Genomic DNA, 15,867 nt, shown 5'->3' with positions numbered 1-15,867 from the left:
TTGTCGAAAGAAGGAAAAACCTTGGAAGAATACAAGGTTATTTACCTTAGTTCTTTAATATCATATATGGTTATGTGTTGCCTGATAAATTAATTAAATTATCTAATTAATTTATTAAGTTATCTAATAAAATTTAAATTTCGCGCAACATACAATGAAAGAATGTACCTCTAACTGAATAATTATTCATAAATACATTTTCCCATAACGTAAAAGTGCTTTTCACCATTGCAATCATTTTGAGTACATTCCGTTAACATTCATCTTTCTTTAAAAAAAAAAAAGTACTCTTACTCAATCTCATAGAACACAATGATTACTAAACAATTTATTCCATTAAAACTGTTCGAATAAAGCGACGATAGAAACATAGACATAAAAAAAAAATGTCTTCTGGCACTCGTTCGTAAATTTGGATGCGAAAATACGAGAAATAACAAGCATGTTAAGAATTGTTCCGCTACCCTTTTGTCTTAAGACAAAAAGAAACAGAAAATAAAAAGAAAAAGGTTCCGGAAAGGGGTGGATAAGAAACCTGGATGGGTGCCCGCAGAACCATCTTGTTTAGTTAAACAATTTTGAAGATTGAATAGAGTTTGTTATTCTGACATAGCGTCTCTCTTGTGTTTGCTTTAAAGGTGGGGATGGCTCAGCGTTGAGGAATTTAAACACGCCACTTAAAATTTCGAGCTTCTTTATATCGAATTGCATAACGAGTTCTATTAAAAGTTGGGGAGAGTTAAGTATTAGATAAATTCTGATTTTGCCCTGAAAATTACTGATATTTTAAAGTTCAAAAAATATCGTAAAGTTCATTTGAGTTCATAATAAATTTAAGTTCATAATACATTTAGTATTATGAATGATACAAAATTAAAGTTTATAATACATTTAAGTTCATAAATATTTTAAAGTTCATAATAATGTTCAGAATATTTCAAAGTTCAAAAAATAGCGGAATAAAATTTTACTGTTACTGAAATAATAAAATATTTTAGTTATTTTCAAAATACTATCTATAAATATTTAAAACATATATGAGTTTATAAAACTGATTAGTGATTATTGTGAAAATTGTAAAGTTGTAAGTAATTGCAAAGTTGTAAAATTGTGAGTAGTTATCGTCAAAATATTCTAAACATTTTAAGTTACAATATTTTTATTAAATTATGTGTGAAATAGCATAAAAATCCCAAACTTATTTTATATTCGAACATGTATTATTCTTTTAAAATCATTTATGTTTATTTTTTCTTAATGTGTTTATTTATATTTCTAATCTTAAAAATTCACATTTTATATTAAATGCTGAAATTTATATTTTACATAAATATTTAATGAAGGAAACTGGTATAAAATCTGTTCGTCAACAGATAAACTGGTTTACTTATGTTTTCTGTATTGAATATTGTGAAAATATTCTAAGCATTTTAAGATACAATATTTGTATTAAATTATATGTGAAATAGTATAAAAACCCCACACTTATTTTATATTCGAACATGTATTATTCTTTTAAAAACATTTATGCTTATTTTTTCGGAATGTACATTATTTATTTATATTTCTGATCTTAAAAGTTCACATTATTCATTAAATGCTGAAATTTATATTTTACATAAATATTTAATGAAACAAATTTGTATAAAATCTGTTCTTTAACAGATAAACTGGTTTACTTATGTTTTCTGTAATGAATATTGATTATTTTCTTATTTGCAAGATTTAGCTAAATGATAGTATTTCTAAATGCATTCGGGTTTAAAATTTTTTCAAAACAATTTTAAAGTGGATTTCTATCTAACAAATGGCTGAATACTACGGTTTATCTCTTTTAATTAACAATATAGGTGTCATCTTTCACCAATTACTAACATAGTTCCTACTATGATCAGAACCATTTGGAGAATAATAAATGTGTTCTAGAATTAGTATAATAATCTGTTTCTTGGAATGTAAATAAATGAATCCCGTTAGTAGTACATGAGCTAAAGTACAAAATAAATTAAAATATAAGTATTTTTTAGCTACAAAAGTGAATTTAGGAACTTGATTAAACAACGTCCATGATTTTTTTTTCTATTTTTCTCCTAAACAGTAGACGAATAGTAGAAGTTTAGAAAAAAAAACTGATTTTAAAACTAAATTTTATGTTATGCCTACTTTTGTAATAAAAAAACTTATCTCAAAACTTATGAAATATCCTTTAATTAAAAGAATATCTTATAGGTTTTTTTAACACTTCCAGGGTTTGAAATATTATGTTGAAAAAAATTACTTCAAATTACTTCGGGATCAGTACTATATGCTTAATTAAAAGAAGTTTGAATGTGTCATATTACAAATTTTATTATGGTTTTCAGATGTTATATTTTCAGATTTCTCTAAGTGGATTTGAGAGTGAATGAAATACATTAACGTCCATGTAAAATATTTCAGACAATAGAGAGGTTTAGAAATAAAGTTTCCCATCAACTCACGTTCATGATCTAAATTTTCGTACGAAACTATCGCAGAAGAACCTTCGTTATTCATAGAAAATGACGTCGATGACGAACGTTAACTGGTTTTTATAAAAAAAATGTGCCTTCATAGTTTTGAACGCTATTCAGAAAGCAATAAAGCTTCGTTGCCGTTTTTTGAAGCAAACTAGCCTTCGTGAAAAGTCCCTTGAAGAATATTGATTAAATGCGTGAAAACATGCATCAACTCTTATAGTAAATCGTTCCCACAACTGCCCACTGTGTGGGTCAGAGGGGTAATGGAGATTAAGGTTCCGCAATAACGGTTCAGTTTTTTAGACATTGAGCTATTGCAGTTTACCGAGAGAAAAAATTTGGTACGCTTATAAATTTAAATTAGAAATAAAAAGATGTAAAGAAATAAAAGAGGGTGGTATTCAAGCGAGCATCGAACCTTAGTTCATCACAATAACGGTTCAGTTTTTTAGACATTGAGCTATTGCAGTTTACCGAGAAAAAAAATTTGGTACGCTTATAAATTTAAATTAGAATTAAAAAGATGTTAACAATCAAATAAGTTCAATCTATGATTCCTCTAGCACTGCCTGTATTGAAAATTCAACATTCTTTAGGATGTTTTAAAAAATAAGAAGTACTTTAAGGAATTTTTTTTGTTCACTAAATTTATCCAAGAACTATAATTTAGCGTTTAGTTTAAATATCTTATACTGTTTTTATGTTGCTTCGGACATTTTCAGAGACTGGTTTTTCTTTCCATAAAAGTCATATTGACATTTAAATCGTTTATCTACTTATTTAAATTAATTACTTAATTAAATTATTTAAATTAATTAGACTATTATTTCAATTTCAACGACGTTACAGATTAAATCATGTAACGTCATTCTAAATTAAATCATAATAATGCAGGATGAATATGTAAAAACTTATAAAACAAAATAAAACACTGAATATATAATAATGAAACAATGAATTAAAAATAAAACAATGTTTAAATTATCACAAAACATATATTTTTTTTAAAAAAAATTAAACTTTTCATAAATTGTCAGGGATTTTAATGATTATGTTTAGCATGGTAAAGAATTGCAAATAAAGAAACAATTAAGATTTTTAAAATGTTAAAAAAAAAAAAAAACTCATCCTTATTCGAACCATTTTCTAAAAATTAATTCACAAATAAGTATGTAAGAAATTTTAATTCGTATCTTACATAACAACTAACATGTAATTCATTTATGTGAAAGCTACAAATAAAAAAGTTTTTTCGATAGAAATAACTTGTTTTTCTAAGAATTGTAATTCTGTTCCCTTCATCGCCGTTTTCAAAAGAATAAAAAAAAATGTTGCCTTTGTTAATTCGAGACAATTCAACACCTGGTATCCCTACTTTAAATGGTATTATTTAGCTTGGCTAGAGAGAAAAAAAAGTTTGCTTGAGGATAATAATCAATGGGGAAGAAAAGAATAAATCACTTTCTTCGCTAAGAGTTTAGATGTATTTGTTCTAAGTCTACCGATTTAATACAGATCTGATTCGTAAACATTGAATTCAGCGAAAATGAATCTCATAAAACGTTATTTGTATTATTTTTCTCTCTTTTGGGGATTCAGCTTCTAAAGCCTCCAACAAACCAATTTTATTTGGGATTCTGACTTCCGCAATGTTATTTTTACCAGAAATATTATAAGACAAAAGTTAATAACTGAAAGTATTGTTTTATTACAAACATAATAAGGTTTATAATTAAAAATTTCTTATCTAATATTAATTGTAAATATTCATTAGCGTAGTATTTCGCAAATAAAAGAGCAGCAGATAAAAAAGTGACTTTGATAAAAGTGTTTTTTCAAAGAATTGGTTCAAAATATGCATTCTTTGCGTAGAACTTTCCAAAATATTTAGGAAGTATCTTTTGGGGATTCAGTTTCTAAAGCATCAAACAAACCAATGAACGCCGACCGGTCTGTGTCTTCCATGTCTTTTCTCCTTTGTATGTGAATGCGTGTGAATGTGACCCGCCCTATAAACGGGTTGTGGTAGTGTGAATGGCGTGGCAGAAGTCGAATTTCTGGCCATAGATGGCGCCACTGAAAAATAGAAACAATCGCACCCCTATTGCATAAACAGGCATACGACAAAAAAAAAAAAAAACTAATGAACTGAAAATACTGTAAGACGAAAGTAAATAACTGAAAACATTCTTTTATTACAAACATAACAAGGTTTAAAATTAAAGCTTTCATTACTAAAACTATTTATAAATATTCATTATCAACTTAGTATTTCACAAAATAGAATAGCAACAAGCAAAACATTTACTTTGATAAAAGTGTTTTTTTTTTCGAAGAATCTGTTCAGAATATGCTTTTTCTGCTCAGAATTTCTAAGAATAAATAAAATTAATTTTTTGGCGATTCAGTTTCTGAAGCATATAAAAAACTAATTTTTATTTAATATTCTGATTTCCTCGATGTTATTTTTTGCAGGGAGGAATAGTAGGCAAAATTTAATAATAAAAGAATTGTTTCAATATAAACATAACTAAATTCTTCTCTCTATTGAAAAGTAGTAAGGCCCGATACCCCTGTTTTGAACTTAACGTTACATTTTGCTTTGTTACGCAAAAACTAAAAAACTTAGAAACTTTAAATTACTCACTTTTATAGAAAAATGCACAGAAAATACAATGGAATAAAAAAATTAGAATTCAGTAATTAGTTCGAGAATTAAACTGTTAAACTTGTAGGAAAACACATCATACCGACCGTACTGCAGTCCGCAGAAATGCAACTTCACGCTTGAATCTTGTTCTGAATTTTGTTCTGAAATAAAGATTTCTTTGAAAATTATTGCAAGTTAAAGGGCTTCCTAATATTTTTAAGCTAATTTGCTTTAAATATTAACTATTTATACATTTTTGCAGAAAATTCATTTTTCACTCGCGAGATCCTTATTTCAATTTTATAACCTCGTGCGTATCAATCAAAGTTGCGAAAAAGAAGGAGAAAAACAGATAAGTGAGAGAAATTACGTGTTGCCAGATATAAGTTTTAATATTTATTTTAAAGCTTTTAAATGTAAAAAAAAAAAAAAAATTTATTTACCATCCTTTTTTTCCGAATGGCAGGCACTGAACTTTATTCGTTTTGCCTTAGAAGATGCCAGAGTTGTTACTCATTTCGCGCTACCCAGTGGGCACCAGTGAATCAAGGTCACGGAGGCGAGTAACATTGCCCACGCCACACTGCCACAAACCCGTTCATAGGGTGGGCCACATTCACTCATCACACACAACAGAGGACAACGCAAGAGAGAGAAACATCCATGCCCAGAGCGGGATTTGAACCCACGGCCATTGGCTTAATTTACTATCTATCCAAATAAAAAAAATTTAAAAAAATCCTGCCGGAAGTCTTGAGATCCTCTTCTGACATCACAGAATTGAAGTGATTGTTCCTTTTTTTGACTTTCTGGGTATGTTTGCATATACTTGGAAAACTCAGTTGTTCTGAATTTAAATTTAGTGTTGTGTTTTTGCGAAAAAATTTGTTTTTCACATTTTAAAATACCAAATGACGATATAAAAGTAAGTACCTTGGGAAATTAATCATATATTGATATACAATTACCTGATCGTTGAGATGCTGATTTAAGCAGTTTAGTTTTGACCAACAGAAATTATTCTGCCTGAATCTTGCACCGGAAGTTGAAACAACCTCTACAAATACTGCCCCCTACCGTGGAGAACATGAAACACAGTGGGGAATAAGGTGAATAAAGAGCTGTAAAAACCATCCCTATTTGAATTGTTATAAGTATCGTCAAAGAGTACAATTACTTGTTATGTATTTCTTATGATTGAGTTCCACAATCTGTATTCTGTAGGTAAAAAACTACAGTAATTGCATATTTTGAAAACAAAATATTCTGTGTTTTTTGTCGAAAATATTGACTTTTAATAGGAAAAAACAAACGATGATGAATGAGAAGCAATTACGAGGGGCTGACGAGTTGAGCGAGCAGTAGGTGGAGTCATTTAACATAAAATTAAAAATCTAATCTCTAATACTATTTGCTAAAATCCATTATTGCCGTAATATTTCTCAAAACCAAATTAAAACAAACAAAAAATTTATTTTGATAAAAGCGTTTTTTCAAAAAATAGCTTCAGAATATGTATTCTTTGCTCGGAATTTCCAGAATATATATTCTTAGTTTATTCGAGTCCATTCAGCAGCTGGGGTCTCCCATTTAAATAGTACTGTTTAGCTTGGCGGTGAAAGAAATGTTGCTCATATATCTTTTTCTTTTTTTTTGCTATCGCTCTCAATCAGAAAAAGCAGAACCTTTCTTATTTCTTCGGCACTCTTATTCATAAGCTTGCTAAAACTGTTTTCGTTTGGTAATTGAAGTTTTAAACAGAAATTTTACTATATTTGTCGATCACGTTTGTGAAATAGGTTTCCTTTGTCAACTCTACATTGAGAATTTTCGACTGAACTATGTTGCTACGAATGCAATTTTCACTTGTAACAAAATATTTCTTTAATTTATTATTAAACTCTTTAACTGGTTCTGGTCATATATTTAGAGTGTTTATATTATAATTAGAAAATGGCTTTTTCTTCTCTCATTGGCTTTGGTAATTGTACGCATTAGATCCTTATTTTGAGTATTTTGAGTAGATAAGTTGTGAAGAATACAAGTTTCGTGGACAACAAAGCATTTTTGTCACATTTAATTACAAAAATGTTTAATTGGTCTTAATGGTATGCTGTTGTTAAACACGAATAAAATTTTTTAATCTTGTTATTTTTGAAAATTAAGCTTAACGCATGCAAAACAATTTTTGTGGATTTGATGAGTAGAACTAAACTATGGAAATAGTTTTCATTTGCCAGTTCTACTTGGGGAAAAGTTGTTGAAAGTAAAACTTTTAATGCTTAAGATTCAAATTTTTAATGACCTTTTGGAATGTCAGGGTAGACGCTGAAAGATTGGCTGAATTTCAAAAGATTAACAATAATAATAATTTAAAAAAACAGAACTAGTGTAGCCAAAACCAGTTTAAAAACCCCAGACAACGATTAAAGTAAGAATATCTTTTAAGGCTACAGTGGACGTTCAAAAAAATTTTTTTTAGTTTTTATGCTACACTAAAACTTTTTTTATAACTTATGTATTCTATCAAGATATGCCCTTGCAAAAAATTTTGTAAAAAATATTTGGACCATTTTTGAGAAATTTAAAATTTTTTTTAAAAAATTTCATCAATTTTAAAATGCTCCCAGCGGCTTAAATTAAAATTTTTATTTATTTTTTTTTAATATTCTTTTTTTAGAGATAAATGTTAAAGGTTTTATGCATTATATAGGAATTTTCCTAAATTTATTTTAAATTTAAGACCAAAAAACAAATTTTATGTAGATTTTTGTTTCAAAATAAAGGTCGTTAGGTACATGAAACCCGATAACTCTTTTATTACTTGTTATAAAACAGAAACAAATGCATAAACTTAATCTAATATACATATATTTAACTAGAAAAAAATTTCATCTCAATAGGATGAAAACAAAGTCGACTGGAACATTTTGAATACGTGAAACATAACAAAATTTCAATTTTGAGAAAAACAGCTTTTTGTGTAAGAAAAGGGGCGTGGCTTCATAATGTGAAAACGAAACTACCCTATAACTTCTCAAAAAATGACGAAATTTAAAAAAAAAAAAATTCAGTTGAAAAAGCAATGAAACAAGTGTCTAAATATGTCCAAAAAAAAAAACCGAAATTTTTATCAATTTTTGGCAATATAAAGGTCCACTGTAGCCTTAACTTGTTGACAAAGATTTATTATTTAGCAATTATGCATCTCCAACTGTAGAGCGTATTCTTTTTAATCTTACCCTGGTCAAATTTTGAGGCTAAAACCAGTTTAAACACTTCAAGTAAAAGCTTTAGAAACTATTCTAAACTCTCAGAGATTTAGTCATGGTCATATATTAAGTTTGCAAAACAAATCAAACAATTTCGGAAATCCGTGAAAATTTCGTTTTTTACAAGTAGGCCACGTAACAAATTAAAAAAAGAACTCGACGATAAACTTTTAAATCTACACGGAGAAAAAAAATTCTGTCAAAATTATTCTGGTAGTGAACTGTATGAGAGTAAAAAACCCATAATCTTGGTAATAAAACCAAAATACACGGTATTTAAACCATTCATTTAGTAATTTTTCAGTTCATATAATAACGATTTACCTTAGTTTTTATTTTCCAAATCATAGTTCTTATTACCAAACCACGCATTTATTAAAAAATGAAAAAATAAAAAGTAAATTTAACCGAAAAAAAAAAGATTTTATAAAATTCTCTAAAGTATCATTAAATTATAAAATTTTATGATACGTTATAAAACGATATTTTGTTGTTAATTTTGACAAAATCATTACTAAGCACGTCGATAAAAATTACCAAGATTTTTGGTGTTTCCACAGCATACGAAGCACCGAAAAAATTTTCAGATTTTGGTTGTTTTGACTATACTTTTTTTCTCAATGTGGACGAAAATTGGCTAAGCTTCTTAGAATGCGTCTTTTCGAATATGGACACAGCTCTTATTCCATGTTTATGAAAATATCCATAGCATTTGATTTCGTTTTTTCGTTCGTTAAGTTCTTTTATGAGTATTGTTCTTTTTTTACAGAATAAACTAATGAATCCGAATAAATTTTTTTTTGTTATATCGCTTATTTGCAGAAATTTCTTGGCATAATTTATTAAATTAGTTTTTTCAAAAATAACTTTTTTTACATGAATTTCAAAGTCAACAGTTGTTTGTGAAAATTTGCCACGAATTTTATACATTTAAAATAGTGGTAATAAATTTACGTTCTATGTGTAAAGAATTTTAAAACTCACTGTATCGTTTACAATTCTGAGCACAAAGGCATTACCTGGAAAGCTGCATCTGAAATATACCTAGTCACCCGACCACAAGACCTAATCCCGTCATAATTGTGTTTAGAGTTAAAAAAGTAAAGAAAAATAAGCACGCATTTCTACATTTCTTTAATTAAATCTAAGTGGAAAACTGAAAAGGCGTATTTTTTGCCGTGTCCATTTTCGTAAACATGCCTCTAAAAAATTTATTCATTTCTGTAAAAACACATTTCAAGATGTGACTACTTTCAAACACACGCATTTCGAGATGTGTCTATTTTCGTAAACACGCCTCTCGAAATGTATCCATTTTCGTAAACACGCATTTCGAGATATGACTATTTTTGAAAACACGCATTTCGAGATGTGTCCATTTTTTTGAACACGTCTCTCGAAATGTATCCATTTTCGTAAACACGCATTTCGAATTGTGGCTATTTTTGAAAATACGCATATCGAGATGTGTCCATTTTCATAAACACGCATTTTGAGACTAGCCCATTTTCGTTGGTAAGTATTTTGAGCTCTGTCCATTTTCGCAAACACGTATTTCGTAAGTTTGTTCGTAAACACGTATTTAAGTTTGTATAGTATGAACATTTTGTTTGAATTTGATTGATTACTTTGATTGTTATTGAATTTGATTGATTGTCTTTGCTTAAATTTTGTAATTTTTCAGAGGATCAAGGACCACGAATCAGACATCCACTGATGGAGTTAGATGACGTTATGGACGGAGCTTATGTGCCCAGATTATTCAACGGAACTTGGATATCGGGTAATTTATTTTCTCAAAATGTATAAATGTACATGCATATGTATTTATATGCGTAGTATACATACCCCTAAAAAACTAAATTAACGGAATAAATAATTATTATTTAATAACTTTAGTTTGATATTTCAGAGTTATGCAGAGAAGGAAAAGTTAAATATGCATTTGGATATTTAAAATATGTGTATATGTGCTGCTGTAATTTAATTATTATACTAATTGTGACTAATTCTATTTATTGTTAACTTCTTGAAGCAGATGGGTTGCTGGTGTTCCTTCTATATATAATTTTTCTGATGCTCTAAATACAATATACAAACATATATTTTATTATTCTTCAATTATAAAAACAGTTTATAGTTACTAAAGAAAATCTGTTAGATTATTGTAAATATATTTAGTATATATATATACTAAAACATAAAATTCAAAAAAGTAGTTTGATTTTTTTTTTTACATTCATTTTCAAAAATTTATCATTTATTGATTTTTTAAATTGAAGAAATTTTAATGATGAATAACTGTGTGTTTCTTGTACCTAACTAACTCCAAATAAGTGCAAATATAAAAATTGTTTTTTGGACGCGGGCCGTATTTGGAAGATTTCGCCTTTAACCTAGAAAAAATTCATTGGTGTTTATAATATATTTCATTACCATAAGTAACTAAAATGCTAAATATAATAATTTTCACTTATTTTGATCTAAATTAATACAAAATAATTAAATATTTCTATATAAATAAAAATGTATTCCACAGAGTAATAATTATTTGTCAAAATGTGTACATTAAGACAGGTGTTAACAAAACATTTTCTGTTGATTTTTCTGTAATTAGTAAACTATCTAATAGTTATGATATTTAGTACTCATTCAAAGTCAATGCCACATATAAAGTCAGAAGATAATAGCTAACACGAAAAGGAAATAAAAACTGCTGTTCTGGAAAGACTGGCATTAAGCGTTTGAAGCATGTCGATTGTTATTTCCTAATTATATCGATTTACAAAACGCGACTTAAGGGACACGATAGATAAGTCTGTTATTAAGAGTTTAAGAAATCGTCAACTTCTGCACATTGTTGGAATCTTGGGCATAAATTCAATTTCGACAGTACCACAATAATTTCTCCCTCAATCACATCAGCTGATCTTGGTGCCCTGGAATCTTGTTTTATTCATATGAATGCTGATTTTCTTATTAACAATAATAGTTACTCATCACTATTCCATAGCTCGTGAAAATGCGTTTTACCCTGATTTGCGTCTTTCGGCCGGTGTGGTTTCTCCTATTCTGATTTTTATCTTCCTTCTCTCTCGGCTACCGTGGTTTTCCCAGCTCTGTTTCTCACCTTTATTTTTCCATTTTCATCTGAAACTTTACACTTTATATTTCAAATTTCTTTTGTATCTTCTCATTCACGTTTGGCATTTCTTGAAAATGGATGCCTGTTCTTAGCGCTTAAAGCATGTCAACAGTTATTTCCGATTTATATATTTTTGAAGCGAATTTAGCTCTTAATTAGGTAATATCTTACCTCTATAGTACTTTCTTGGTATTATTTATTTGATGTTTAAATAATTAATTAGATATTAGAGAGAATATTTCAAGACGTTAAATAAATGAAACAGATTTGAGTGATTTTTTAGTCTTACTGTAGTTTTATGAGTACTTTACTTTCTTTCAATTTGGTAAATTTAATCTTTGTTATTATTTAAACAATATGTTTTCCAACCCAACAACGTTCAATAAAAAGCAATTATCTACTTGATATGCAAATAAGATTCCTTAAGTCACTCTTTAAAGAAATAACTGTGTAATTTTAACTTCGAATATCAATTTCAATGGCATTGTGCCAAAACCAAATTCTTATTATACATAGTTTTGAAACAAATGTCATTGAAAGAAAAAATCGATATATATAAGTATGATACATTGAAACTAGAGGCAGGTTAATGGGCCTGAATTACGAAGAAGTGGGAAAAAAGAAGTTTTATTACACCCTTGAATATTCCATTCCACTCATAATTATTATTAGTTTCGTTGAGAAAAGGAAGAATGTTCTCTAAATCCATAGGAATGCTTAAGTATTCAATTTGTGATTAAAGTTACTTTGTTGAAGTCAGTGCATGGAAATGGAATTGTTGTAATAGATTTTAATTAAATGAGTTTCAAAATTTAAATTATGATTTAAAAATAAGGTTAAATAATTGAATTAATACGAAGAATGTTCTCCAAATCCATAGGAATGCTTAAGTATTCAATTTGTGATTAAAATTACTTAGCTTAAATACAATGCATGTAAATGGAATTACTGTAATAGATTTTAATAAAATGAGTTTCAAAAGTTAAATTGTGATTTAAAAATTAAGTTAAATAATTGAATTAATATGACCACTTATAAAGCATTCCAACTTCCAAAAATTGAAATAGAGTATTAGTATAGTAATTTATTTATTCGTAAAAGTGTTCTAAATAGTTTTGTTGTATATTGGCATTTTATGATATGCTACTAGCGTATTTAGAGCTTTCTTAATCAAGAGTAATAGTAAACAGTGCGTATGCGTTGTCGTTGCATGCGTTGCTATGGCAACCGCTGCTGTTTGATAATTTTTTTAGAATTCTGTTTTTCACTTTTAATTTTGTTATGCATTAAGTTGGCGAGTTTATTTTAGAGATATGGGACCAGAAAGATCTCATAAATACATCTTGAGTTCTGAATAAAAGAGATTTTCATAATTTGAACGATATTTTTGTTTTTATTGTTTTAATTAAGTCTCAGAAATTCAAACCTACAGTTCGAACTGGATCATTTTCAATACTAATTCAGATGAATATCACAAATAAAGAGGATCCAAACTGACTGACACTTCTCCAAAAGTTAGACTTGAAACAATTAAAAAAAAACGATGCCAAGGCCTAAACTTACCGAGACTGAAAAAGCCAAAGTCAAAGAACTTAGCGTTACACACAAACGGAAAAACGAAAGGATTCCATTCGCAATCAGAAGCATTAAGACCATCCCTCACAAAAGTACTAAAGTGGTTGAGAGAATTGAACCCTACCGAAGAGTGAATGGTGGCTCTCCGAACCCTTTTCATGCAAATACGAGAACTGGGTGTTGATTACCAGTTAAGGATAAACGGATCCATTGTCAACGAACTTCTTGCACAAGACCGTAGACTGTCTTCCACGCAATATCAATGATTCATTCACTATTTATGTAAAATTGAAGAAAAGCCTAGCTTACAAATCATGTTTCATGTATGAACTTGTGAATCCGAAATGGGTGTATGATGCAGCTTACAATCTCCTTCAAACACCATTGTACCAATCCGAAAATGTTAATATTAATCTCGATTGGCTGTTCAATCTCTATTCAGTCATCAAAAGAATTTACGCAAAATGTGTCTGAGCTGCATTCATTTATGTTTGCGAAATTATGTACCGAACAGTTCGGGATTAACAGTTAAAGATGTCCAAGATGAAAACACATTAAAGTTACTTTTCCAAAAAAAATTAGACAACAGCCATTTTGACAATGGGTAACCTGTGATCACCTTACGACGATCACAATTTTTTTTAAAAATTATTTTATTTTTACTTTTTTTACTTGGCGAAAAATCTTTGAAAAACGGTTTTGAGGCTTAAATCTTGTTAACCATAAATTCCGTTGCGTTAAAAATCAATGTATTTGAAACACACTAATAATTATCTTGTTTCAACACTGCTTTCTTCGATTTTAATTATAATTTATTTAGAGAACGGTGAATCGCAGCCATACTGCTTTATAGAGCATTTTAAATAACATATTCTCAGTTGCTATAAATTACAATTTAACACTTGGTTTGTTTAAGTGATAGTGATTTAACTCTTGACGTCTTATAGAGGTTTGGTAGTTTGCAAAGTGCCTGAATTTCAAATAGGCCTATGACACATATTCTCCTGATTTCTGCCAGGGCAACAGTTCAAATATTGCGCAAAGACCTAAAGGGAGGATTAGGTTTGTGATTTGCTTATTTTTGCTGTCAAGGACGTATGAGTATGAGCAATGCTTGCGTAAGAATCCTCTAAATTAAATTCAAATTCTCTATTTTCAATTTTTTTAATTGAAAACATTATAAATTTAAAACAAAATTTTAATTTAGAAAACAAGTAATATATAAAAAAAAAAGTCAATTTCTACATAGGTCGAGAAAGAAAATTTTTATTTCAGTTACATTTTATTAAATAATTATAATTTTTTTCTTCCATATAAAACTAAAATTAATTAATTAAATTTTAATGAATTAATATTTTTTTTAAAAATCTGTATTAACTTCAAGTGTTACAAGTTTAAAAGAATGTATTTGAATTTGATTGAATGAGTAAAGAGTATATTATTAATGATTGCGCATTTGAAAGAGATATATATATACGAGGGTTGTAAATTAAATAGTGGCAACTTAACCTTGAAACTCACAGAAGGGCTGGCATGCGCAAATAGGATATAGGAGCGGTGAGGTGGCGCTGTTGTCGATGTGTAGAGTACAAAAAACAGTCGATTTGCTTAGAAGAGTAGTTGTTGTGTGGCGTTAAAGTGAGGAGTTTCGCTTCCATCGCTCTAAAGCATGTTTTCAAAAGACTTAATGACGAAAAAAGACGAAATGCTGGAACCCATCGTGCTACTGTCCTAGACGGTAAAGCATTTGCGCCACAGGCTTCCACGAATTCTCGATAGCATTCTGTTGCATTTTTTGCCGCGAGAAACCTCCATTTTAAGCCACGACAGCTGATCACCTTCTGAAAACATGCTTTAGAGCGATGGAAGCGAAACTCCTCACTTTAACGCCACACAACAACTACTCTTCTAAGCAAATCGACTGTTTTTTGTACTCTACACATCGACAACAGCGCCACCTCACCGCTCCTATATCCTATTTGCGCATGCCAGCCCTTCTGTGAGTTTCAAGGTTAAGTTGCCACTATTTAATTTACAACCCTCGTATATATAGGGAGAGTGTGAACTAATAGTAGGAATTGAAAAATAGAATAGGAGCGAGGTATCAGACAACTATAAAAGTATAAATTTGGTGAGTGGACCACACGTGCTACCAAGTATGGTTCTTTATTGAATTTATCTGACGCAGTAAATTAAATATTTAAATGTGCGGAATATACTATTTTTTCTTGAGAGCGAAAGAGAGAGAAGTAGAAAAAGATAAAAAAACAAAAGAAAAACAGATATTTTTTTCTTGCAAATTAGAAATTTTAAAATGAGCCCTTTATGATAAAGAGAAGTTACTCTCTCGTCAAACAAAAGATAAGTAACTACGGTAACCACTTAAAAACTTGGTCGAAATAATTGTAACTATACTTTCTCCCGAAGTTATTCTAAGTGCTCGCTAAAAAAAAGATGCCTTTTTTTCCTTGTTATTTTTATAGCATTTTGCTCTTATATAAAAATAAATTATTTGTAATTAGTAGCCGTAATTTTTAGAAGCTTTACTTATTCTTCTTTTCATTTATTCTTCTTTTTTTCGCGAAACTAAAAGTACAATATATGAAATTAATTATTTTTATTTTAATTTAAAAAAATACTCACAAAATATAAATATTTAAAAGTTAGTCATTTTTGCATCATTGTTTTAAATAACATAACATCAATTCTATCGTCACCTTATAGTTC

The 15,867-nt window shown here is 28.8% G+C and overlaps 1 protein-coding gene across 2 annotated transcripts in view; it reads left to right on the top strand.

Moving 5' to 3' along the window:
- LOC107455049 (inactive dipeptidyl peptidase 10) overlaps positions 1-15,867 on the top strand; it is a 439,164-nt gene that overhangs the window by 291,534 nt on the left and 131,763 nt on the right. For both annotated transcript variants that reach the window (XM_016072453.3, XM_016072452.3), the window contains exon 3: positions 10,105-10,203. In XM_016072453.3, coding sequence (XP_015927939.1) covers positions 10,137-10,203 — 67 coding nt within the window. In that variant the 5' untranslated portion in view covers positions 10,105-10,136. The remainder of the gene's footprint in view (positions 1-10,104; positions 10,204-15,867) is intronic.

The sequence above is a fragment of the Parasteatoda tepidariorum genome, chromosome 6 (assembly GCF_043381705.1).
Source record: "Parasteatoda tepidariorum isolate YZ-2023 chromosome 6, CAS_Ptep_4.0, whole genome shotgun sequence".
Taxonomy (NCBI): domain Eukaryota; kingdom Metazoa; phylum Arthropoda; class Arachnida; order Araneae; family Theridiidae; genus Parasteatoda; species Parasteatoda tepidariorum.
The sequence above is the reverse complement of the archived record's forward strand: the minus strand, read 5'-3'. Positions and strand labels throughout refer to the sequence as shown.